We start from the raw sequence: 25,793 nt of genomic DNA, 5'->3' as shown, positions 1-25,793 counted from the left end.
AAGACAACAATAAGTTGCACTCGAAGGTCGACATAATGCAGACCAAGACCAAACAGAAGACCCTTGAGAGCTAAATTCTCAAGCCGTCCAGGAGCCGTGCAGTAGCTGGATTCTTCGGTGCGGGAGTGCCCGCAACTCTCCAGAGCAGTACTTCAGACCAGGACTCCTTCTCTTTGATAGAGCTTGGACTGTGGTCTTCTCCAACGACTCCAACGAGTATCCTTAGTTTAAAACAAAGAGCACATGGGAAATCGCAACGGGGCTATCCAGTGTTTCCAATTTGATTGATTGGTTGCGCCTCTCAACACCAACAGCACCGTCTAACGTCCATGGGAAAAAAATACACTAACCACAATGCCCAAATGCTATAAAAGTGACAAGAAAGAGAAACCTCAAGGTATTTCTATGCAATGGACGCCCATACCTGCTCCGTCATACGCCTTATTTTTCAGTGAGCCTGTCAGTCTCTCTGTTGCCGCTACCCTCTCTCGACCGGTCCCGGTTGTCGTGGTATGCCCCAGTCTCATCATCGTCATCCTCGTCATCGCCGGCAAATGCATCGTAGAGCTCGCGGCCCCGCGTACGCTTCTCGCCATTGAGGCCCTCCGTCTCGTCCTCGTTGAGCAGCTCGAACTCGTAATTGTCACGAGGCGCGCTGTTGCGGCGCTTGCGGATGTAGAACCAGATACCCAAAGCAGAGCAGAACACAGCAATGAGTCCAATAGCGCCATAGACCCAGACGCCAGCCTTTCCGAACGACGGGAGCCAAGACACCCAGTTGGACGGGCTGGTCGTTGCCGCAGGCGTCTCTTGCGTGTCTGTCGGCTTGCCAGTCTCCGTAGGTGTCGCGTCGGCTCCAGACTGGATCTTGGTAGGCCGCTCGGGGTGGTCGGAGGGCTTGACAACAGTTGCGGTGTTCTCGGCAGCGTGCGTCATGGTCGTGATAGCAGCTGGCAGAGTGGTGGTTGCAACAAGCGCGTGATCGTTATCGTCCTCCTCAGTCGGCATGGGTAGGAGAGTTGCCTTGCTAGCGTCAATCGACTCGCCCCAGAGCTTCAAATGCCAGTCGACAAAAGTGCCCTTGTGTTCGTTCTCGTTGGAATCCTTGACCACAACGGTCCACTTGCCAATACCGGATTCACCCCTAATTAGTTGTCAGCATTCCGATCCTAGTGTCTCGCCAATTTTCCGAGCAACTTACCAATGGGCAACACTCATGAAAGTCCAGTCAACGTAGCCAGACTTGGCTGAGTCCATCTTGCGGGTGACAGAGAGGTGGCTGGTAACTCCTTCGGGGCTGATCAAGTCGGCACTCAAGTCACCTCTACGCGTGTGGTTCACGTTCATGGTGACGGTCACATGCTCCAGTCTCTCGAGGTTGGCCTGCTTCAGAGCATCCGCAGTGACATCAAAGCTGACCGCGATGCCGTCCTTGCCTTGAGGGATATCCTTGTTAACGTGGATCCAAGGAGAATAGTACCAAGCCTGGGGCTTGACGTTCTTCCAGGCCTTGGCTGCCTCAACCATCTTGAACGCATCAATCTTGCCGTATCCGTACGTGTGGCTGAACTTCTTTCCAATCTTGGTCGGCATCCACTCGCCGTTGGCCTCGTCAATGGGCACAGCGGTGTCCATGGCAAGCCATTGCATATCTCTCCAAGTAAGGTCAGGGCGAGCCTCGAGAACCAGTGCGTAGACACCAGCACCCAATGGAGCAGCGGCGGAAGTACCACCGTGACCGTTATAGCAGGCATTTTGGCCGACATCAGTGGTGTGCTGCGCAAACAAGTCAGTTCTGGTCCTATCAAGCTAGAAGAGTCTGGAAAACATACGATAGCATCTCCACTGCCACTGCTGTAGGTGACAACAAGCTGAGCCGAGCACTTCTCGGAGTAGTAAGGGTGCTGGCCCTTTCTGTCAATCGCGCCAACTGTGATGCTGTAAATGGAGTTTGTGTAGCCGTCAAAATTGCAGTTGTCATCGTTCGCGGCGCCGTTACCACTGGCAAAGACGTAGATGGATCCCTTTCCGCCACGGCCCTGCTGGATGCCCTTGAGCATAGCACGCTTAATAAGAATACCAGGCGCATCCATGGATCGACCGTCATCCGGAGGGCCCCAGGAGCAGGAGTAAATGTCGTTGTGCTGGTAGTCGTAGGTCATCGCGACAGCCTCGTCGGCATCCGAAATCAACTTGCTCAGAATACGGATACCCGCAATCCTGGAATCATAGGCCACTCCGACACCGCAGACGTTGTTCTTGGCCGCAGACACTTCACCAGCGCACCGGGTGCCGTGCTTGTCGTCGCTGAGCGTAGGCTTGGGCTCTTCGCGGTGGTCGTTGAAGTCGTAAGAACCGGCGGCGTAGTAGTTAGGCTTCAGATCGTCGCTGTACATGTCGAGACCGTCGTCTACGATGGCGACAGTTGCATTCTTGCCCGTGATACCAGACTTCCACACGCCGGCGACGTTGATGTCGTGGCCTGGCTGGACGGTGTTGAGCAAATGCCACTGCTCGTTGAAGATGGGATCGGCGATGCCGAGGGTCTTCATGACTTCGTTCATCTGCTCAACCATCTTAGGGTCGGCCGCGTCCTGGCGAGCGTAATTGGCCGGTCCATGCGACCGCGGGGGGACTCTCTTCTCCCAAGGCTTCCGAAGCTGCTGTTTCTGCGAAAGACGGACGCCATCGAGGACGTCGGAGCCGCCAAGCGTGCGTTTCCGCAGCTTGCGCTCCTGCAAGGCTGGCTTGACGATGTCGTGCTCGACCTTCCTAGCGGAGAAGATGTGATGGCCGTCGAGACTGCCGAGTGTACCCTCGTGCCTCAGACCCAAGCGGTCGGCGACCTGGCCGGGAGATGTAGACGAATCCAGCTCGAGAACATAGTAATCGTTCGTTTCGTAGTTTCGCGGAGAGGAAGTACCGCTCGCGAGAGCAGCAAGGCCGAGGAGAACCGCGGAAAGCTTCATGATGCGCTGCCGAAGACCCCTCGAGGGGATGTTGATAATGCGCAAAGAAAGGAGGGACTGCAGAGGAAGGGGAGTCGACAATTAGCTTCCGTGCCCGTATCAAAATCGAGTCAAACCATGAAAGGGAAAGGAAGGGGAAGAAAAAAGATGTGAATCTAGAAGAGGTTGCTGGACACAACACGTACCTCTCTCGTCAATCAGGGGAACGAAGGGAACAAACGGGACTTGGCTCGTCTAGGCTGGGGGGGAACAGCGGAAGACGAGACGTGGTCGAGTCGCAAGTGGCAAGGGCGGCCCTTGAAGATGGCCAAAGCTTCTCGATTTCCCTTGCAGCGCGACTCTGCTTTCCGCTTTTTTCTTACGAATGCCTCGAATACACGGGACGCCTCTTATGTACTTTATTGGTACGCCGGTCTGGTACAGCGCAAATCACCTGGCAAAACCCGTTTGTATTGCTTGGCGACGCAAATTCGATGGAGATAGGCGTTAGTCGTTGGTTAAGTATTACTTGAAAGGCAGCAAAGGCCAGAGTTCATGCGTAATAAACAGCGGGGAGGCTCCGTCTCTCCCTCCGTCGTCGTGGACTTTAATATCGATGTGACCGACGCCAATGGCCCAAACGAGAACGAGAAGTACCAATAGGTATACGTAGGTAGAGCTGCTGAGCACTCAATAACGACGATACTGGGGATACAGGTGACAAAGTGAGGATAGAAATGCGACGAGTGAACGAGCGATGAGAAACTCAAGACTCAGAAGCAAATGGGAAGGAAATGGAAAATGCTGACGGAAGCAGTGAGGGTGACCTGGAACACAAGGCAGACGTATCCGTACTCTCTTGCTAGATGCACTCAATGCTCCCTCTCACTGCTGTTTCGTGGCCTTCTCGAAAACGGCAGGAACATAAGGATGCGGACAGGGCGTCCAATGCTACCTGCTACAGTCAGACAAACGCCCCCGAAAGACCCCTTCCCTCCAGCCACGGCCGCATTAGATCCTCGTGCTCTCCAGCAGGTTGCAGCCCCAGGTACACGTAAACCTGGGAACGCTAGTCAAATGTAGCCGTACCCGTAGACTTAGGGGTCCTGCGGCCTGCGCGTGTCTGGTGATAACGACCCGATACCTACCTAGATACTTGCATAGGTACTTAAGGTAAGTTTGCAGTACGGTACCTTATACCGAAAGGGAAGGCGGCGATTCAGGTGGGCTGGCAGCGGGCAGTCACTTCCACTGTCTCCAGTTAGGCCCCCAATAAGATGCTGTGGCTCACTGCCGCACCACCGCCCACTCTGCCGTTTCAACACTGGCGCAGCCCGTCACGGCCCCACCTCATTGGCCCGTTGTTGCGACGAGATCCCGTGTGATGTCTTCGTCAAGGTGTCCAGACCCTCTCCATTTTTGCCTCTCACCTTTCACTCCTTACGTGCTGCTGCTGCAGCTGGTTGCGCCTCCCGTCGCTGAAGACTCGTGCTTGGGAAAGTACGTACTCGGGTTCGTAAACATGCAAAATTGCGAGTGCCAACCAATGTCCAATCTTGAACTGTCAGCAATCCCCCATTCGTACACAAGGTAAGGAGCACAGAGAGTCCAGTTCCTCCCATTCCCCGTCCCACCGTGACACCGGTCCCACGACCGCTTCGGATCTTTCCACCTGAATTTAATATGTCGAAACTTTGGCAACGGTGTTCTCCCGCAAAATACGACACAACAGAAATTCTGCTTCCCTCGGTCTCGAGACAAGGGGTGGACACTGGACTCTGGAGAGTCAGATCTGACTGTACCAGTGTACCTGTGGTATTGCACCCTGCAACTTGCACGTTTTCATAAAAGGGCCCAAACGTCGAATCAGAGACCACGCCTCACAGAGTCTTGGCTCGCGGCCGAGCTTCAGCATTCTCATAGTTTGCCTTGGCGCTTGACACAATCAACCGTTTCGGAATCTGGTCTCGTTCGTTCTGTTCTCTCGTGCGCCTGTAGCACCATCCTACGATGTTACGAAAGAGACAGACTCATGTACACAGTATTATACCCTCCCCTTCGTCACAGCGTACACTACTATAATGAATGAATGTGATGTATAATAAGTGACATTGACTTCACTAGCGTTTGCGTGTCTAGTCATGCTCCATGTGAAAAGAGACGTGCCTGCAATCCACATCCGCAAACAATGTTTCTCCTCTAAGGTAGTCTTATGTCCAAGTCGCTGGGTTTTGCGGCCTGATCCCAAGGCAAGCCACAACTCTGACAGATACCTCCCGAGACTCGTGTCCTGCATACTAGTATAGCAAGAGGCGCCTTGATGGCAATTTCGTCTTGAGCCACATCAAACAACCCTGTTCCTGCATGAATGGACGGCATTCTCGAAAACGGTCACGAATCGGCTAGAGAACAATAATCCAGAGTATACTCCTTATACATCGGAACGACAAATAATCTTCCTACGTAGAGTCGGCCATGTTGGTTTCGTAACTGCCAGCACCCATTTATCAGACTTCACAATCGTGAGAAGAAGAAAATGTATTGATTCATTAATCACAATCCACACGCCCCCATCTTCATGATTATCTCCAGTTCTACCTGACTGGTATGTCCGATACTCCGATGGCATAACCCACTCTCCCGTCTGCTGAATCTGTCCGACGTAATGCTCCGGAGCCATTGGAAGCTAATCCTATACCAACATATAAACCCAATTAGGCGGGTTCGGCCCAATCTTCATCCAGTCCTCGAATCTTTTTACGCATGATGGCTCTCAACTCGCTGCCCACGTTCTCCCGGTCCTTCCAGCACTACTCCGCCAACCGGCGACCAGGAGGCTCAACACCGGTGCTGCGGGTGCCCGAAACGCCTTGCTCCTCCATCGCCTTGACGTAGCTCTCCCAGATTTCCGTAACTTCGTCGTAGAATTCAATGTGGGAGTCGGCTAGGCCTCCGAGCTGCTTCTTGAACTCGACTCGCTTGATTCGCTCAAAGTCGGCGACCTCCTTGACCACCTCGTCGTCGAACATTTCGCTCGTCTTCTTGGCCCGCTCCGCCTCGGTAGTAAGCTTGTCAATGTTCATCTCCAGCTTCCTTTGGCGATCGCGACGGGCCTGCTCGTGATCGACTCCACGCACGTCTTCGAGCTTGCGCATCAGTCGGCCGCTAGCACCGGACAGGCCTCCGGAGCCATGCCCGGACTGGAGCTGGTCCCTGTCGACAGTGTTCTTATTAAGATACTCCGTGAGCTGCTCGTAGTCCACCTGCTTCTGCTCTCGCGCCTTCAACAGGCTCTTCAGTGCCGTGCTGTACGCTTGCATGTCCCGGAGACTGCCGAGGTAGTCTCCATCAGTGACATCCTTTAACTTTCGCAGGCCCATAGCAGTGTCCTCGATCGAGTTGGCGAAATGTCGGACTTCGCTCTCAACACCAGGCTCCAGAGTGATGAGCTTCTGGAATTGCTCTGCCAGATCCTTGAAGTCCAGTTCGAGATCGTTCTCCCGGCGCGCCACGCGCGCTACAACCTTCTCGATGTGGGCCAAATCCTCGTCAAGTTTGTCGCTTCTTTCCCGGACCTCCAAGAACCGCTTGTCGTGCTTGTGAGCCTTGGAAAAGGCATTGAGGAAGCTATCGGTAAGGTTGTCAAACACGCCGCTGCTTCCGGCATCGCTGCTCTGGGATCCTCTGAGGCTGCGACTGCGCATTGTGGCGTTCCAGTCCGGACTCTCGAGGAAAATGTGAAGGATATCAGCTCGACGGAGGACGGGGTGGAGGGAGAGGCGGTTCAAGAAGCGTTGCAGCGAATGCGCTCGGCGGTTGGTGAAGTCCGGCCCGAAGCGGTTGCCACTAACATATTCCATACGCTGTTTATCGGGGAGAGGAGGAACCGCGGCGGTAGGGTAGTCTCTGCTCAGTGCCTTATACAAGAAGACAAAGTCGGTAAACCGTCGCCGGGCTGTGGTATGCGATCTCTGGAAGGAGGGGAATGTGGTCTGTAGAATCCGTGTCAGCGCGCGAAGAAGCCATAATCGCAGCTTTGTAGCCAAACTCTACAAAGCAGCTTGAGTCTTCTTACGTTGGTGGTGATGAGGTAGGAAACAAAGGTATCCTTGGAGCCTTCATTTTCCTTGAGCGGCTCAGAAACTGTGCAGTCCAGAACTTCCCGGTCGTCGTCATTGCCAGGTGCATCGCTTTCGTAGGCATGGTGTCCGTTTCTATCGGCATCCTCATCGTACTCAGTGGCCGTCACTGAACTCGAGCTTTCGGCAGCAGTGTGCTCGTCCGTATTCCAGGAGACATTAGAGAAATCATCTTGGTGTTGATCCATGACCGCCATGGCGTCCTGCTAGGCGGACGTGGGGTTATGTGGTTGCTGTCGGGATCCGGAGTAGTCGCTTTTAGTATTGGAGAAGCTAGGAATGAGGATCGTGGGGTGGGCCAGAGGACGCAGCGACAGGAATTGGAATCGCGAAGTTTGTAAACAATCAGATCTAGGAGGCTTGATCTTGGATCGTCGCAACGGATGGAGTTGGCGGAAAGAACGTCTCGTTTGCCGGACAATGGGCTGGAAGTGTCGGCGGCAGTGGTGGGGAATGGGCAAGAGCTGCCTGTCGCTGAACCATGAGAGGTGACGCTGCGAGCTTAGTGTAGCTGACCTGATGCGGTTGGGCAGCGCGATAGCGGGGAGATGGCAGGTACCCACACTTGTCCCTGAAAGCGGTAAGCGATGAGGTAACTCGCTAGCAGCCGTGCAACACTATCAGACCTCCAGTTCCGGAGGGCTATGACGACGCCAGCCAAAGCAGACGCAACCTAGAAACAGACGACAGAAGAAGACCAGGGGGTTGCCTCGGATCGTCGAGCGTAACACTAGAAGCTCAGGCCAGCTGCACTCTTCTTTCAGATGAGCGAAACGAACTACAGAGCTAAATGGCTTTTGGACAGATTTGTCTGAGAATTTTAGTCGTTATGGGGGAAAGTTTGCTAGCAACGCATACAACGGCCACCATTATACAGTAGTGAAATCTATTTGCTTCCTGAGATGGATCTTTCTAGTGCCCTGTGATGTTCCCTGGGGGTGTTGTGAACCCTCTTCTTTTAGTACACGCTACCCAGCCTTATGCCATACACGTCTAACAAAGAAAAAGATAATGCTTGTCTACAGCTGCGAGCGCTTTATTTGTCGCTCTTCTCCGCCTTCTCAACCTGCGCCTTTCCATCTCTGGCAATCAACATCTCCTGCTCGGCCTCCTTGGCTTCCTTGGCCTGGGTAGACGTAGCAGCTTGAGCATCCGCTGACTGGCTTTCTTCCTTCTCGTCAATGTTGTCAATATCGCGAGGGGTGGCAAAACCAGAGCTCGCGTTCTCCTCGTTCTGGCTGTTCTCCTCATCGATGAGCTCTTGCTGCTCCTTGAGAACCTCCAGGCGCTGCTTGTTGGTAGCGGCGCCCTCAGCGCTTGACACCTCGAGGGAGATCTCGTGGAACAGCTCGTCGGGGATAGACGAGAGAACACCGACGAGGGCCTCGATCTGGCTGTGTGCAGCCACCTGGCCGTACATGTAGGCGTTGCTCAGAACCAACAGAGTGGAGGGGACGCCGTCCTTCAGTCTGAGGTCAAGCCACTGCTGAAGGTACTCGCGCATTCTCGCGGGAGAGACGCTCGCTGTGCGGATACCGCGGCTAGCGCAAGCCATCTGCAGTTCACCGACGCTGAGACTGTCAACACCCTCGTAGCTAATCTGTCTGTCGTCACGCTTGATCTGGCGCATGCGGTGACGGACCTGGTACCGCAACATGTTGTCGGTACCGAAGGTGTTGAGGTTCATGTATCTGCACATGGAAACCAACTGGGGTCTGGAGAGGTTGTCCAAGGTCAAGTCATCCTTGAAGATCTTGCAGACCTTGATGATGTCCTCGCGGGTGGGCGACTCGCCGGAGGACCTAAGTTTCCGGAAGAATGTGGTAAATGCCTCACTCTGGGTTGTTGCCGGAGTCAACGGCAGACCAGTCTCTTTAAGACTGGACCGCAAGAACTGGCTGACTTCTTTGCGCGTCGTTCTGAGGATGGTCGCTTTGGCGTCTCTTGACTTTTGTCCCTCATACGTGCTTGGCAGCATGTTGGGGAACAGGCGGAGAGCCACTGGAAGCAGAAGCTCGGCGAAAGGGACAATGACGAAGACAGAGAAGGGTACAAGACGTCCAAGATCCTGGACAGTACGTTGCAACTGGCGGTTCTCTCTCCGACTGAGTTCGTAGCCAGCAGCCATCTTCAAGGCAAGCCGAGTGCTGATCTTGACTTCTGTGGCGAGCAACTTCGTTCCGTCCCAGTAATGGTGAGCCTCCTTCTTGACCTTTTGCCAAAGTGTCAATTTCTCCTTGGCGGTCTTTTCGGCATCTGCAGAGGTTCCCTTCGCGGCCGCTAGTTCCGACAATGATGCGTCGGTCTCAGCCTTGTCTGCTGCCGCGGCATCCTTGGATGACTTGCTCTCACTCGCAGCCGCATCTTTGGATTCGGCGGCAGCCTTTGAGTCGGTCTTCGCCGCCGGGGTGCTTTCCTTGGGCAGGGGCTTCTTAGCCGCTTCGACATTGAAGCCCGGCGGCGGGCCGGAGGACTGGCCGTGGTTGTGGTGGTCGGTACCCAGATGACGGACAGGTACAAGGAGGGCGAGGGCGTTTACTCGTCGAGGAAGATGTCTTGCGTTCCGGCCGAGCACAGCTGACGAAACACCGAGGCTAGAGAGCGCACGCGCTGGAAGATGTTAGAGAAGAATTGCAGGCGTGTCCAGTCCGGCACAAAAAAAGACAGCCCATGGAGATGGGTGAGCGGGCAGGAAGCATACGCAGGGGATGAACTTACCGTTGCCCAGGAGAGGGTTGGCAATCGCCGCCCGACGAGCGACACTGGCGGAGGCGCTCATTCTGCAGCGGTTGACTGGCAATCAAGAGAGTTTGATGGAGTTGTTGTGGATAAAGAGCGGACTACCGAAGAATAGCGATCATGGGCGACTATCTGGAGGTGGGCAGTATACTACAACTAAAGACAATGATGGAGAAGTGGAAGATGTACAATGATGCGAAACGAACTCAAGAATTCTGGAATGGAGGGCAACCGATCGCATCAAATGGAATGCTACCACGACTTGTCCCTGGCTTCCGAAACCACCCATGGCCGGGGGGGCCCAGAGACTACCAGAAACAGCACGTGCGAGATCACGGGGTTTTGCCTCCTTTGCTTCTCTCGGGGTTCGCTTGCAGACAATGAAAGGCGGGCTGGCCGCTGGCACTGCGGGAGGATGGAGATGCTGAGCAAGCACCACAGCACTGTATGTATGTACCTTCGAACCTTAGAAAGACCTGTAGGGACCACCTCAGATCCCGGTTCACTTTGTCTGAAGATACGTACCTAGGCATGCTGGGCCGAGCCCGTGCCACTTGTCAGTTCTGGGCTGGCACAGCTGGTTTGTGTGCTGCTGCTTTGGCTTCGACCACTGTTTGTATGGTTTTCCACCCGCTCATTCGTTCGTCTGGCACCATCGCCACAAGGATGAGCCAAAGACGACGGCCGTCTCCTGTAGATCGGTGGGTCATCCTGGCCTTAGCTACCAGAAGCTTGACTTTCTGGGCTTTCGGGCTGTGCAAATCGCTCCCTTAACCCGTGTCGGTGTTAGTAGACAGCAACCGGCAACTAGTTACCGGGCAGTGCGTTGTCGAGGAACTCTGTGGGCTGAACCTGGCCATCCGCCTTTTGTTGGAACTTGAACTTCTTACAAGTTACGTGGGCTTCTCAGATGATGCCGTTTGGCAATGTGGAGGAGACAGATTGGCGGTATCGGGCAGTGCCGTCCGCAGTGGTCAATTTGCAGCAGCCTGGCACAGTTCCTGGGCTGTTGTTACTTGTGTAGCTGACAATTTGAACTGCTAGAATAGGAGTCAAGAAGCCATTGCAGTAGACATAGAAAACTTAGGGATATTGTCTCGTTGTATCGCCAACGTCAAGCCTCCTCCATCGCTGTGCAACTGGTAGCTTTCTCTGACCAGGAGAGTTTGTGGCGCGAAACACTGAGCAAACAATTGGGCAATCACTGATGACTGACGGACAATCCAAGTGCGGCATCGGAATGTTGCCTACTGCGTATGTGCTGGCTGTGGCAGTAGTGTTGCTAATAGCAAACCGTAAAGCGCCCTCAACAATATCCGTAAGACTCCCTGAATTTTCTCCCGACTCCGCTCGACATTTTTTTGGTGGGAAATCACAAGCTCGTCATTCGACTGCTCACTTTCCCTTGCCAGCTGGCACCAGACTACGACCTTCTCGAGGTACGTAGATGCTATCTTATCTCAACATCGTCACCAGCACCAGCACCAGCGGAAGAGTGACGAGACTCGGAGACACTGTGCCCTGGCTGCCTTAGCGTACCCCGGACTTTAGAGCTTGAGACCGGCCGACCGACGAGTCGAGGCAAACTTGGAAGCAACCAACCAGCCCAAGGCTCAGGGTCCAGCACCAGCTGCCAACTTGACGGGGGTGAAGTTGCGAATCCCGACCCACCCCGAGAAGCCAGCAATTCAGTCGAGCCAGTGACGGCGCACCGGTGGAGGAAGATTGACACCAGCAAGCACGCTGCCACGCTGCCAATCTCTACGGATAGAACCAGCGGAGGGTCTTTGGAGGAGAGAGAGAGACAGCGAGATCCGGCCGTCGGCCACATAGCCAGAGTCGACACACGTTCCTCGGGTCCCCTCAACACCCATCCGTCAAATCGACCGATTTCCAAGCATCCCCGTCCGAGGTGCGCACCCCCCGTCGCTGCACTCGCCTGCATCCCACCACCGCGGTTCTACGTCCGCTCGCTGTTCTCCACCCTCCTTTTCGGCATTCCTTCACAACCACCTCAACCTTTGCGCTTCCTCTCTCTTTTCTTCCTCCTTCTTCTTCCTCCCCTCCCTAGATTGTCGCTATATACCAACGTCCGTCGTCCTGTAAAGATCATGGCTTTCTCCTGAATACCCTCCGAACACGATCCCGTCTGGGTCTCGCGATTCCGACTCGTTCCTTTTCCCCCGCACAATTTGGGGCCAGCGCCATCTCATTCCCGCCAATTTCGAAGCTACCGATACGTAGTACCTGCGGATATACCTCGAACCAACCCCTCCTCCGTCACTCTCAATTCAACCACATTACCTGCGCCAAACGTTCATTGATTCGTGTATACTATGAGACTCCGCAAAGCTGCCCGCGTTATTCTCGTCGGAGCCCCCGGTGTTGGAAAAGGAACGCAGTCCGAACGACTCCTTCAACGGTTTCCCCAGATTCAGTCTATTAGCACCGGAGACCTGCTTCGCAACAATGTCAAGCTCCGGACCCCCCTCGGTAAGTGTCACATGCTATTGCTGCCTGCCAGCGCTTGCTCTACACATCCTCCTACCCATGCTGACCTCTCCTTCTTGCAGGTATCAAGGTCGAGAACACCATGAAGTCCGGCGGACTCGTGGCTGATGATCTGATTATGCGCCTCATCTCCAACGAGATGTACAAGAACGGCTGGCTTCTCAACAGCCGCAGAAGGCCTCAGGTTATGACCTTGTCATCTTCCGCCGCCGCAGTCGACTCGTTCTACGAAGAGCAGCTAGATGACTTTGTCACGGCTACCGGAGCTCTCGACAGCCATGGGCCCCCCGAGGCATCCGAAGACCCCGACGCCTCTTTCATTCTGGATGGTTTCCCACGGACTGCCACCCAGGCGGCGGTTTGCGACAAGTTGATTCCGATCAACCTGGTGGTGTCGCTCAAGACCCCGTTCAACGTCATCATGGAGCGTATCTCGGGCCGCTGGGTCCACGAGCCCTCGGGACGCGTGTACAACACATCCTTCAACGCCCCCATGATTCCCGGCAAAGACGATGTCACCGGAGAGCCCCTCACCCAGCGCCCGGATGACACTGAGGCGGTGTACAAGGAGCGCTTCCGCAAGTTCCAGGAGACGAGCGAGCCTCTTTTGGAACACTACGATAAGAAGGGCGTTCTCTGGGAGGTCGAGGGCATGAGCAGCGACGAAATCAGTCCCCTGCTCTTCGACGAATTCGAGAAGCGCTTCGTTCATTGATTTGAATTCATCTTTTGTTATATCTACAGGAGTTATACGTGGTCAAGATACCTCGGGCTGGCCAGAAAGACCCATGGCTAAAAACGGGCAGGTCGGACGGACGGGAATAATCCCCCAGGGCGGATGCAGCGCAAACAGTCTGCAGCTTGAAATGTCGATAGTTATCATGAGTATTTTTAACAATGTACAAATATTTCATCTCTTACACGCATCTCCTGGCTGTGCTCTGCACGGTCACTTGCCTCCTACGTACACACGATTGGATAAGGTGAGTAGGCGCGTAATGCTAACCCGCCAAACCTTTGTACGTAAGGTAAGTCTAAACGAGTTTGTTTGAGACTCCCCTCAAGTTCAAGCAACTAAAACAGCTTAGTCTTGCAACCATCTGAAAGTCGGATTTCCGAGTAAGGTCGACTTCGAAAGTGGTACCTCTTTGCATGAATGATGGGTAGAACTAGACCTCGGGTAGTATTCTAGTAGATGCTGTAACGTATGCCGCGGGGTAAGATAGCCATCGGGCGGCAAGGGTGCCTTGCTGTCATCCAAACAAGCACTTCTCTCTGCCCGAGCCACTGCGACACCGCGGTCAACGTGGTAGGTCGGCTCTTGGGTTACGCGGTTCACCCTTTGGTCCGAGACCCCTCTCATCTCTCTGGTTCGACGGACTACACACGTACACACATCTACGGGACATTGTAAGGTACTGTGAGGCTGTTGAGACACCTCCGGATACCTCCCCGCCGCCATCCGGCGCCGAGTGATTCCATATTCTTCGGCGGGGAGAAGGGGGTAGACTTGAGCTTGCCGTCCCGTGGCTACCGTGACGTACCGTGGCAGCCAAAGGTCCGGCCCGGATTTAATGCAGGGTCCACAGTCTCGGAGGAAAGCTGCGGGTTTCCGGGGCACACCGACCACCTTGCATGGTCAAGCCCTTTGTTCTGTCAGACGACGAGTCTGGTAGGCTTGCTAGTGGTGCCAAGGCAGCCTCGAAGTCTTGTAGGTTATTGAATAGGTTGACTGCTGCTGCTTACCGGATGGTCGGACTTAAGGCGGAAGTTCTCACGGTCTACGGCTTGCGGCAACCTCCCTGAAAGTGTCGTCTGGCGTGGAAGAGATTGATAGATGAGTATATATGTATATATGTACGAAGATGGCTTGATGATGATTCCTGGGCTGGTGAACTCTGTCTCAACGCGAGCTCGGTCTTCTGGTGTATTAATCTCTCCTAGAAAACAACGCGATTCTATCTACACTTACACGCCTAAATTCCATTTCGATACCTAGCCTTCAACATTAATCATGTCTCAAGTCCCTCCTCCTCCTCCTAGTCGGTACACCGAGCTGCATAAATACGAAAACCTCGCCGGGCCAGGCGACGCCCGCCCAACGGCCCTCCAAATCGTACAAGACCAAGACCTCGTCGGTAAACTCCCGCATAAAGTCATCCTTGTCACCGGCGTTTCCTCGGGCCTGGGCATCGAGACGCTCAAAGCCCTCGCAGCAACCGGCGCAACCGTCTACGGCACGGCGCGAGACCTCTCCAAGGCGCGGGCCGCCTTAGACAACAACGAGGAGGGAGAAGGCGAGTCTCTCGCCTCGGCGCCAAATGTGCATCTCCTCGAAATGGACCTCGCCAGCCTCGACAGCGTACGGGCCGCGGCGGCGGAGTTCAAGAGGCGCAGTGGCCGGTTGGATATCTTGATTAACAATGCCGGGGTGATGTATACCCCCGAAGGGAGCCGAACGAAGGACGGCTTCGAGATGCAGTTTGGGGTGAACCACCTCGCGCACTTTCTCCTCTTCACGGAGCTACGAGACCTCATGGCCTCGTCATCGACGCCCGGGTCCGCGGCGCGGGTTGTGAATGTCACGTCCTCGGGCCACAGGCTGCAGGGGATGAACTGGTCCGACGTCAACTTTTCCCGGCCCGGCGCGTACGAGGGGTACAGAGCCTACGGGCAGTCCAAGACGGCCAACATACTCATGGCTAACGGCGTGGACCGGCGGTATGGGGTCAGAGTAGGAGGCGGGGGGATCCACGGGTATAGCGTCCACCCGGGCACGGCGATGACGGGGTTGCAGGTCGAGGTGAAGGAACAGATGGAGGCGCTTAAGGGGGACAAAGCGGCGTGGAAGCCGGTGAAGAGTCCCGCGCAAGGGGCTGCTACGGCGGTGCTGGCTGCGTTGGGGAAGGAGTTTGAAGGGAGAGGACCGTTTTATCTGGAGGACTGTGAGGTCAAGGGAGAGACAGGGGAGAATCTGGGATGGGCGGGCGAGGGGTATGCTTCGTGGGCTTGGGATAGGGGGGAAGAGGAGAGATTGTGGGCTTTGAGCTTGGAGATGGTTGGGTTGCCGGAGGAAGCAGGCGGCGACTGGTGAGAATATAGTCTTCGTATATGGTGATAGTTTTTGAGTGAGACGTTTGGAAATCACATTGACCAGTTTGTATGAGTATTCTCTTGTTGAGTAAGGGACGCAAAGTCCTTTTGTTCTTGGGACGGTGCAGACGTCTCAAGGTTCTTCTCAAATGTAAACCTTCCTACTCCTCATCATATTTTGGAAAGAATCTGAACTCGCCGCGGTGCTTAGGGACATGTTCTCAGCCTTCTTGTGGTGAAGAAAACGAGTTGCCCTGGCTCACAAGTAATGCCAGCGTTGGGAGAAAGGAAAAGACACAGGAACGGCTTGGCCAATGGGTTTCGGTTACCAAAAGGCATTTTAATCCTCACCTCTTTCTTAAATTGGTCTCTATAATTACATCTGGGAGCACCTGGCCATGTGTTGGTGGTCGAAATTAGTTAGCTTGATGCTTTGGAAAGTGACGTTCCTTCAAGTCTCCCAGTGGGTGACGAAATGAACTGCCGCCAACAAGTTCTCTCTTGCCTACATTTCTAGCCGTATTACTTGTGATACCACAACTTTAATCAACTGTGTAATGTAGTTCACTTCTCACATTACACACCTCGAGAGGCATGGAAGGAAAGAAAACTTAAGCAATGGACGGCACGCTAACTTGTCATACATTTGCGTCCTCAGCAGGAGCTTCCGAGTTTTGAAGGCTGAATGAAGCGTTCAATCGAAACCAGATACCGCAGAGAGCACGCCTCCTGTAACACGAATACTACGATAGAGGTTGAACAAGATCCGAACATATCACAAACATGAACTGAACATCAAGTGTAGTACTCTCTTATTCCTAAGTATGGCTGCGGTGTCCCCCTGGTCCCGCATAGCAAATCCACCTGCAAAAAGCGTTTGTTAGTCTATTCACCAACATCAAATAACACGGCGAATTTAATAAAGGCAGAAATGACTACAAATGTCGTCGACTTAACCTCATGCAAGCTCAATCCAGTTTCCGCTGGATGGTCGTGGACGCACCGTCCCATCTTGGCAGCTTTCCGCCCGCACGTGACCGTCATATCTTCGGAAATCATTTCGCGAGAAAATGGCGAGAGTTACGGGTACTAACCAAAATCATACCAGAATCCACAACAGCATCTTTTCCCCCCGCGAGTCGCAACCGGGGCAAGGGGGAAACTAGACAAAAAGAAAAGCTCTCGCGACCTCGTGGCGGGACAATCCGCTTTTTCCTCCTCCGCCCCGTCTGCCCCGTGGAGAAAAAAAAAACAGGTCGACCGTCGGCAGGTCGGTCGACTCGGCCCTACCCACGACGTTAAGGACCAAGTCCACAATGACCCCGAGATGACAGACCACTTTCCAGTTTGCATCCCGAGGGGTCGGCTGCTCCGGGCTTTGGCCGACGTTAAGTCATGTTGACTTTTTTTTGGGCGTTTTCTTCCTCTTTTCCCTACCTCTGTTGTTTTTCAACAATTTTTCGCCGGGCCCTTCTTGGCGCTTTGTGTTTGGGTATTTACTATTCGTCTTTGGCTTTCCTGACGAACAGGCTGTCTGTCTGTCTCATTTCGCATCTCATGCCCTAATGGAATCGATCAGCGTCTGCCGGATACCACGTCGTCAGCCCTAGATAGCAATCATAGCATGAAGACGAAGGGGGGTCTTTGCGGGCGCAGAAAAGCAGAAGTTCTCTCTCGACCATTGAGACGGAGACTTGACTGGTGACCGGGTGGTCGTTCCCTTCAGCTTTCATTTGATTCATGTTCAACAGCCCAAACCAAACAAAACTCAGAGAAGCAGGTGCAACCCCCCCCCCCCCCACCCCTCAACAAGCGTCTTGCGTCGATGCGAAAGCGTATGAGCGTCAGCGGACCGAAAAGAGGTGCGTGGAGACTTTTTGGAGACAGGTCCTCCACATTTCCCCCGAGTGGGAGCCCGGACGAACTCCCCTTTTCACGCAAGGCGGGAGGATGATCGATTTCACCCAACGGGGGTCATCGCTATCGCAACCCCCTGCAGGACGAGAGAGACTTGTAGGCTCGCAGCGAAGCAGACTCGTGGCAGCGTATGTAATCGTCGTTCCATCGGTTCCAAATGCCGAAAGAAGGATTCCCAAGGAATGGCTCGAAGGAGGGCTGGGCGTCAGCCTTTGGCTCTCTGCCAAGCAATGGTCTCCAAGTCTAGGCATCATTGTTGTCGTTGCTGCTGCTGCTGCTGCTGCTGCTCTTTCTTCTTCCACTTCTCTCTCTCTGTATCTCTCGCACGCTTTGCATATCGCTGTGTCGACTGTCTTTCCAAATGGTCCGAGGAGCAGCCGTGAAGCAGCGAAGCTTGTTGCGGGAATACGACGTAGGTCGAGTTTTCCCCAAGGGTTAAATTTGGATCTTTTTGCCGTCATGGCCCATGGGAAGCTTTTCAGTCCGACCTTTTCCCCGTTCCATGGTCACCCATGTCGTTGGGTCCACTACTGTATCGGCTACAGCCACATCTTAAAATCAGCTTTTTGCTGCAGGACTGCGGAAACACGCTGTCTGTCAATCAGTGTCATAGTGTGTTGGGCTCCGATCCCCCCAGGCTCGGCTCGAGTGTAGCATTCTGGACGTATGCTATGTACAGTAGTAGCGTGCTCCATACACTAAGAAGTCTGAGTATCTGAGAAAGTGGGAGAGTTGCACTCCGTAGAAAGAGGCGTGAGACTCAAGGACAAGCGCCCGCTGCCCACCCGCCCCTGTCCGGGGAACGCCCGAGGCCTTCATCCCGGCTTTTTAACCAACTCCTTCCATATTATCCCCTCCACGTCCCCATCGCAGGAGCTGAGCTGCGCAGTGCCCGCTCTTTGGGACTTTCCTCAGTTGAAAGAAAGCACAGTCAAAAAAGCAGGAAGGAACCTTCATTGGCGCGTTTATATCCAAGAGCAAGCTTTGGGAACTTGGCAAGGACGACCTTTCTTCAAGACTCAACGACCCTGGCAAGAGAGACTGGACGAAGACGACCAACAACAGCACACCATCTCCAGACTCCACGTTACATCCCCTTTTTCTTACGGATTCATTGCTTCCAGGGAACCCGGCTGCCACTCTAACGCCTTCGAAGACGACCAGTCCTCCATTCCTTGGCCCCCCCACGTATCTTTGCTTGACGGACGGTTTTCCACTTCTGGGTTCTCCCATTTTCCCGCCGCCTCATCTGCCTTAATCCAGGCTTATCCTTTTTCAATTTCGTTTCTGCCTACCGACGGATACAGGCGACGGATACACCAAAGTGAGGGACCGCCGATCGAGAAACGACTGTCTATCTGCCCTACCGTAGCTCCCATACCCTACCTTTTTATCCCCTTCCCCAACGTCGCCTGGGAAGACGAAAGAAGGGCCTCAGGACCTGCAGAGACGGGACGTACCTCGAATCCTACGCGCGGGCCCCTGCATGCGCCAGCAGCTGTGAGGTGCTTCTTTTGGTCGGCCGGGAAGAATCACCACGAACATACGAACTACATCTAGAAGAAGCCAGGAACGTGCGGTACTGAGGGACGACTTTTGCGTTATTTTCCCAATCTTTCAAACAAATCCCCGCCGCCCGCCGCGCGGCGGGCCTGCAATGTCAAGATGGAGGAGGAGAAGCACAAGTTCATCATCCCGATCCACGAACGGCGTCAACCCGGGACCGTGACCATCGACCCGAATTCCGTACCGTCACAACCGCAACACCAACCAACAACACCACTACCAAACAATGAGGCTCAATCGCCCATAGATTCCTCCCCCAGGATACAGCAAATCGAGTCCTTCACTTCCTACCCGCCGGGCGCCCACCTCCGAGGGGACGACATACCCGACGCCTCGCCGCCCTACCCAGAGTCGAGAATCAGCTCCGAGGCGCCCGTTGTCACACCGGCGCCAGTGCCCGCACGAGGACAAAGCCACCACCACCGCGTCTCGGCGCCGGCTCTGGCGCCTGCCGACCCCGAACGGCAACAGGGCGGCACCTTGGCGGCATGGAGGCAGAGGTTTGATGGTATCGGCGGGAGGGGGCCACAGCAGCACCCGAGGAAGACAATCTTGGGTCTGACCGTGCTACGCTTCTGGGCCGCAGTCGCACTGGGAGTCATCATCGTCGGCGTCGCCATCGCCGTGGGTCTGGCGTTGGGTTTGGCTAACCGGTACGTCTGACGAACGAGCTTACTATTTACCTACCTTACCTTTCCACCCATTCCTCCTGTCAACTCTTTGTCTCTCCTCCTCCCCCGTCTTCGTCATGACAGCCTCGAAGGCTGACGGAAAGCGTCCTCCTTTTTGCGAAATTCAGCCCCTCCGACGAAAACGAACCAAAAACCGTAGTCCAACAGCTCGGCGTCCCTTCGCCCGCCCCGATCAACCCGTACTGCCCGCTAGCTACTGCGGGCGTGAACACGACGGTAACACCCTACGACGCCTCTGGTTCCCCCATCCGCTTTAACAACGACGAGGTCATGTCTTTCGACGTCCTCTGCAACACGTACTACCCGATGCGCCAGGGGATCAACCCGTACCTCCGCGACATCCTCGTCATGACCGTCCCGGATATGCTCACCTGCATGACGCTCTGCGCTCAGTACAACCAGGGCTACAGCGACGCCGTTGGCGACGACGTGTTCCTTGACGGCGGCGGCATCTGCGTCGGCGTCGCGCTCGTCAAGGGCACGGCGCAGTTCTGTCACTTGCAGAACGCCACGGGGATCAACCAGACCACCGCGTCTGGCGGGTTCGATGTCGATAGCGCCGTGCTTTCGGGCCAGTGGGCCAGCCTGACGAGCGTGGAACAGATTCGAACCTTTGGCGGGAATATTGACGATGTCATTGGCGCCAACGCGACTACGACTACGACTGCAGCCGCAACGGCCACGACCGGTTGATCCAACGACGAACCGACGTCCCGGTAGATTGTTGGAGCGATTTTCATGTCAATACTTCATTCCCGTGTAATGAAACGAGGGATTCTGTGTTTTTGGTTGAAGCGATTTGGAGTATTTATCGACCCTCCTCAACACCTGGAACCGTTCATCAAGAGTCAACGCTGTTCTCTCTTGGTCTGACTTTTGGTCCTGGTGCGAATTCACTCTTTGGGGAAGGAACATTTGCGATAATATACAGCGATGACATTGGCGAAGCGTTGTGTTGGATATATTCGAGCGAATTTGGAGCGAGTTTGGAGGCGCTTATGACAAGGGAGCTCCCAAGTTTGCGATGTTTTGATCTACGAAATGGGAGGCGCCCGGAAGGCACGGCGAGCCCCTGACTCGAGACTAGTGACAGCTTGCGAAGAAGGCGTGCCTGTCCACGAACGAGACATGGTTGTATAAGCTCATTAGTAGTGTCCAGCATTTTGGACGAATGTGTCTGGAATGCCGCAAATATACGCAAGAGGCACCAGGCGCAGACTATAGATGACGCTGCCAACACAAGGAACATGAATGGAAACTGCATACATCATGGAAAGTCAACTGTGTATTGATTCTCTCGTAAAACGTACAACAATTTTATACCCTCAAAAGAGAACCATGTCCAAAAACTCCGCTTTGAAGACCGTCTCTTTGTGGCCCTCGTACGCTGTTCACTACAAATACTTCTGCTAGCACGACGCTTCCCGCTTCGGTGGCCTCGTGTCCACTTAGCGCTAGACAGCCTTCTCCGAGGCGTCAGTGTGTGAAGCCGAGCCCTTACGGGACGCGGTGAGTCGAGGAATGTAGATATTCAGGCCACCAGGTTCGAGCAACGGGACAAGTATGTGGCCCGAGGGCTAGTTGCGCCACTCAGAACCGTTGTCGATCCCGGCGGGTGTGCCATTGCTTCCGGACGCCTTGTTCGTATCGTCGTCATCATCATCGTCCAGCACACGGGCGAGCTCGTCGGGATCCTGCATCTTGGCATCGGGGTCAATGACACCCTCCTCGAGCTCTTCATCCCGGCGCTGGTTGTCCCGGTCGGTATCCAGAACACCCTCATCAGCGCTGACTGAGATGCCACGGGCACCCCACTTGGGCCGTCCACCACCGCGGCGGCCCTGGCCATCGTCGTCGCCGAGAGCAGGGGCGCTCTCCTCGTCGTCGGAGTGGGCATCAATGCGCTTTCCAAAGATTCTGTTGAGCAGCCAGCCTCTACGCAGGTCGTCGGCATCAACAATGCCACCGTTGCGGAGCTTGACGCGTTGGCGAGTGTAGTATACCCAGGCGAAGTCGACATACAGCGCCGTCTGGATAATGCCGAAGATGACGGAGACCGTGTTTGGCGCCTTGTCGTTGATATCGAGCTCGCGCGTGATCCATCCGATCAGGTATAATCCACGGTACGAGCCAAGAGTGACGAGGTAGAAGGAGTCGATGACGGTCGGAACGGTGGTCTGGCGAAGCAGGAGCAGCTGGGGCAGGACGCAGATGGATTCGAGGATCTGGCTGAAGTCCCAAAGCCACTGTTGGCATGACGTTAGCAGCTGTATGACCAGCAGTGACTAGCATTTCGTGCGAGGTCTTTACTTACGACGCGGAAGCTCCAGTAGCTCTCAAAGATGAGCATGGCAAAGGGAGACAAGACGAGCGAGAGGCCGAAGACGCCGGCGCCGACCTTCCACGAGAGCTCACGTTCTCTGGTGCGGGGGAAGATCCACTGCATGGCCCCGATGATGTAGAAGGATGATGAAATGTAGAATATCTTGAAGATGAAGTTCCATGCTGATTGTTCGGAGAAGATGTCGAGGTAGCGCGTGCAGAAGACCAAGGCGTACAAACCCTGGGTGATGAGGGAGACACCTGCGCAGACACCATCAGTCAACAGGCATTCGTGGTATAAAATCGGGCAGCGTACCTTCAGCACTCCTGTTGCGATGTATCGCAATCATCAGGATGCATTTGGAGAGGAGATGGGAGATGTCTCCCATGAAACGAAATACCTGGCCAGCTAGTTAGCGGACTGCCTCGGGAATCACGTATCTAGGTCGACGCAGCACGTACGTTCCACGCAGTCATGGTGCCGGATGGGAAGTCGAGCTTCCAGCGTATTCCGATGTGTAGAGAAGTTGTGATGTGGTTGGTGTGAGGGAATCGGGGAATGCGATTGCGACACGCAAACAAGAACGGACGGGAAAAGGGAACGGCAGCTCCGTTTCACATCACACGAAGGCCGGCGAGCTGCCCACGCTGGAAGGGGGAGAATAGAATCGGATGAATCTCCGATGGAGAGGCCGGATCCGTTTGAAGCGAAGCTCGGCGATGGGAAGGGGTGAGATGGGTATAAGCAAGCCGAGGAATGAAGCTATTTCCAAGTTGAAAGTGCGGGAAGGTTACGAAGCTCGAGGTGCCCTCCTGCCAGTTTCCAGATTCAGCTCTTACGCCGCGCGGGCAGTCACGCAGTTGCGCCCCCCAGCTGCACCTGCACCAGCTGGCCTTATCAGCTCGAGCCTGCGCCTTATCCGTGCTGGGGGAAGGTGACCACAGCCCCAGGCCCCCAGCCACGTTGTCCTGACAGGAAGAGATTCCATTGGCTCGTATTTGGCAGGGTCGCTTATGTAACCCCCACCTTGAGGGATAGCGCCAGTGAAGAAAGGGTGGATATTGCCCCGACATTACCTGCGCTGCTGCGCGTATTGCAAAGGCCATGCCCAATTGAGAAATGCATCTCCAGGCGGGGGGCATGAGCAAGGTAGAAGAAGCTGCTTATTGACCGAACTTGGCTGCCTATGACACAAGGGTTGTTTGTTTGACGATTTGGATGGCCTTCCTCAGAACGTTTCGGTCGTCCTCAAAGGTCAGTCTCTGTACAGCTTCATCAAGACCAAAGAAGCTCGCACTAAACTGAGCCTCCCCACCGACCGCCTCTTCCGCAGTTCCCTCCTCAAGAGTCGCGACATACCACCAGATGAGTTTCACCCCAGATCCCCCATCAACGTCTCGCATCGTCAGCATAAACGGCTCCGTGAGTCCTCGACGCGCGGCTGCTTGATCTGGGATATTCGCATCGTCATCCGGTCCCGTCGCCCGCGTAGCCATATCAACAGGCAGAAGTCGGCAGCGGAAGCCCGTCTCCTCAAGCACCTCTCGTAAGGCTGCCTCATGCCTCGACTCGCCGCAATTGCGTCTGCCCTTGGCCAGGAGCCATTCGTCTGTGGATAGGTAATGAATCAGGCAGACCCTTGCCGGGTCTTGGGACAAGTCGAAGGGGATTGCGCCACAGCTCTCGACAAAAGCTTCAGAGGCGTACTGCCTGGTGACATAGTTGGAGGCTGCCATTTTGGGCCTGCCTTACCCGCTGGCTTGGGTCGGTCTATATTGGTAGCGCGAGCGGAGTCCTCTTCCCAAGTTCCCGCAGAGTCGATCTCATGGCCATCTAGCAGGATGGTGTTGTATTGCAGAGTCGTCAGTGCACAGGCTCGGCGCTGTTGTTTTTGGCGGGGACCCTGGTCTCGCTTGCTTCCGCGCCGGTCTACGGATATTCGTACAAAAGCTGGCCGGCCGTGCTTTCTTAGGCCGACCGGGTTGCGCAGCTGTTCATGGCGCTAGTCGCCGACGAAGGCCAAGATTTCCAACGAATTTGTCCAATTGTCAAATCAGAAGCCACTGTGCGATAATGAAGCTGGGTAAGGTGCTAAGAGACGAGAAGTCGACGATCGCATTCGCTCCACACTATGTGCTATGTACTCAGTGTGTCAGTACCGCAAATTCGGTAGGGCCCGAGGTGACTCTGAGCATGAACTTCGATATTACCATCTTTTGGACTCGGTGCAACCGATGGCCTTTTTTCTGATGTCGTCCCAGGCTATAACGTATCTCGGGGACTAGTGTGCCAGCTACCTCTGCTGACAAGCTTAATTCCCGGAATTTAGTCTTTTCTACCATCAACTCTACCCACGAGGATAGCTGCACTTGTATCTTCACTTCATGGACAAGTCAGGATGTTGAGCACAGACAGAGGATAATGCTCTAGAATAGTAGGATCTCATTCTCGAGCCTTGACCGAAATTCATGAGTCGGATCGCCCATAGCACTACCGAGATCCCACATGCCACTTATCATGATGGAATGAAATGCAATGACCAATAACCAGGCCACGCATCTCACCGCGTTGAATGACACTCTGTAATCACAATCAAGCCAAACGGCTTCCGGCGACGATGAGACAACAAACGCGGCCACCCGAGCGCAAAACCACAAAGCTCCATCCCGTCCTATGTGCAATTTCCAGCGGTCCCCCAAATGAGCCAAATGGGGATACAGATCGAAGCCAAAAAGCAATCGGAGCAGTATCCCCCTTGGGCCCGCTTGAGCCTCATTAAATTCCACAGCATTGCGCCGCGCGCAGCAAAGGACAATTAAGAAAGACGTCGTAAGCACATTGTTAACGCTGCGTGGAGTCGCCCCCCCCCCCCCTCGGGATGTGGGCGGCAGTCAGGTAGTCATCGCCCATAGCACCATAGCACCATAGGATATTCCCATTCCAAAAAAGCAACCCAACGTATGCAAGGGCCACCCAATGCCGGTCCGCCCGCGATATCTTTAGTGCGGGAAGAGGTGCGGGACACACGGCAGCGCCAAACGGCACCGTGGGAGAAATGGGGGGGCACAATATGACGCGGCCCAGCCGAAAAAAAAAGCACCAACAGAGACACTGCTACGGACCTACACCGTCACGTCAAAGGAAACCCAACATCCCACACCCCATGCCTGGGCCCTGGGTGAGCATTTTCGGCGCTCTCTAAGGCGGTACAAGCTCACCCCGGGCCATCAATGGCGGGTAAGTCGGCCCACCAAACGCCCATCGCTGATGGTTCCGTCTACTCTGCTCTGTTGTTGCCCGTAGGACACAGCCAGGGCTTGCTGTGTTGGTCCGGCCGTTTGTGCGGTTGTCGCAGTGCCGGCGCGTACGTAGGTACATGTGGGGGTGAACTGGGATTAGAAGGGAACATGGGTTTTTGACATAGTCTCTGCCGCAATACCGCCCGCGCGCCGTTTGGGGGCTTGCAACTTGCGTTCGAATTCGGAGGAGGCTAAGCTTGTTGATCACATCAGGTTTTTGGGGGGTCTTACGCATGCTTTTCCTCTTGCTAACCTGTTGCTTCGGCCCTTGGAACTGAACACACACCCCGGTCTGGCGCCTTCGCCGCCCCTCTCTCTCTCTCACCCCGTCCCGTCGCTGGATGGGTAACCGGGAGCACGCATCGGGTTCTTCGGCGGATTGGGTCGTACGTACACCACGCAGTACATACACTACGGGATGATGGGGGGAGGATGGAAGGAATGCATATGCGTATGTCTATTGGGAATAGTTAGAGGTAGATAAAACCAGTGCGGCCCCCTCCCCTCCCTTCTTCTCTTGAGCTGTTCCTCTGGTGGAAGAAGTGATTGGTGTACCTGTCGAGCTT

The 25,793-nt window shown here is 54.7% G+C and overlaps 8 protein-coding genes across 8 annotated transcripts; 3 read left to right on the top strand and 5 right to left on the bottom strand.

The window, feature by feature from the left end:
• Window positions 1-441: 441 nt before the first annotated feature.
• Window positions 442-2,969, bottom strand: CPAR01_01122 (subtilase; the record flags this gene model as incomplete). Its single annotated transcript, XM_060485412.1, has 3 exons — window positions 442-1,144; window positions 1,202-1,776; window positions 1,833-2,969. 3 exons carry the CDS (start codon window positions 2,967-2,969, stop codon window positions 442-444), a joined length of 2,415 nt encoding a protein of 804 aa, XP_060356269.1.
• A 2,789-nt stretch (window positions 2,970-5,758) lies between these two features.
• Window positions 5,759-7,284, bottom strand: CPAR01_01121 (PX domain-containing protein; the record flags this gene model as incomplete). The annotated part of the gene is made up of 2 exons (XM_060485411.1): window positions 5,759-6,940; window positions 7,024-7,284. The coding sequence occupies 2 exons, from the start codon at window positions 7,282-7,284 to the stop codon at window positions 5,759-5,761; spliced, it is 1,443 nt and encodes a 480-aa protein (XP_060356268.1).
• Window positions 7,285-8,123: 839 nt separating this feature from the next.
• On the bottom strand, window positions 8,124-9,866 carry CPAR01_01120 (uncharacterized protein; the record flags this gene model as incomplete). Its single annotated transcript, XM_060485410.1, has 2 exons — window positions 8,124-9,697; window positions 9,806-9,866. 2 exons carry the CDS (start codon window positions 9,864-9,866, stop codon window positions 8,124-8,126), a joined length of 1,635 nt encoding a protein of 544 aa, XP_060356267.1.
• A 2,296-nt stretch (window positions 9,867-12,162) lies between these two features.
• Window positions 12,163-13,052, top strand: CPAR01_01119 (adenylate kinase; the record flags this gene model as incomplete). The annotated part of the gene is made up of 2 exons (XM_060485409.1): window positions 12,163-12,319; window positions 12,400-13,052. 2 exons carry the CDS (start codon window positions 12,163-12,165, stop codon window positions 13,050-13,052), a joined length of 810 nt encoding a protein of 269 aa, XP_060356266.1.
• Window positions 13,053-14,351: 1,299 nt separating this feature from the next.
• Window positions 14,352-15,431, top strand: CPAR01_01118 (uncharacterized protein; the record flags this gene model as incomplete). Its single annotated transcript, XM_060485408.1, has 1 exon — window positions 14,352-15,431. One exon carries the CDS (start codon window positions 14,352-14,354, stop codon window positions 15,429-15,431), a length of 1,080 nt encoding a protein of 359 aa, XP_060356265.1.
• Window positions 15,432-19,012: 3,581 nt separating this feature from the next.
• Window positions 19,013-20,298, top strand: CPAR01_01117 (uncharacterized protein; the record flags this gene model as incomplete). The annotated part of the gene is made up of 2 exons (XM_060485407.1): window positions 19,013-19,566; window positions 19,689-20,298. The coding sequence occupies 2 exons, from the start codon at window positions 19,013-19,015 to the stop codon at window positions 20,296-20,298; spliced, it is 1,164 nt and encodes a 387-aa protein (XP_060356264.1).
• An 884-nt stretch (window positions 20,299-21,182) lies between these two features.
• CPAR01_01116 (ER lumen protein retaining receptor) lies at window positions 21,183-22,404 on the bottom strand (the record flags this gene model as incomplete). Its single annotated transcript, XM_060485406.1, has 4 exons — window positions 21,183-21,872; window positions 21,920-22,188; window positions 22,244-22,328; window positions 22,390-22,404. The coding sequence occupies 4 exons, from the start codon at window positions 22,402-22,404 to the stop codon at window positions 21,183-21,185; spliced, it is 1,059 nt and encodes a 352-aa protein (XP_060356263.1).
• Window positions 22,405-23,112: 708 nt separating this feature from the next.
• CPAR01_01115 (NUDIX domain-containing protein) lies at window positions 23,113-23,664 on the bottom strand (the record flags this gene model as incomplete). Its single annotated transcript, XM_060485405.1, has 1 exon — window positions 23,113-23,664. One exon carries the CDS (start codon window positions 23,662-23,664, stop codon window positions 23,113-23,115), a length of 552 nt encoding a protein of 183 aa, XP_060356262.1.
• Between the last annotated feature and the right edge of the window lie 2,129 nt (window positions 23,665-25,793).

Source organism: Colletotrichum paranaense (genome assembly GCF_030867605.1).
Source record: "Colletotrichum paranaense strain IMI 384185 chromosome Unknown Scaffold_1.1, whole genome shotgun sequence".
Taxonomy (NCBI): Eukaryota; Fungi; Ascomycota; class Sordariomycetes; order Glomerellales; family Glomerellaceae; genus Colletotrichum; species Colletotrichum paranaense.
Note: the sequence above shows the minus strand (reverse complement) of the source record. Positions and strands in the feature narration are given on the sequence as shown.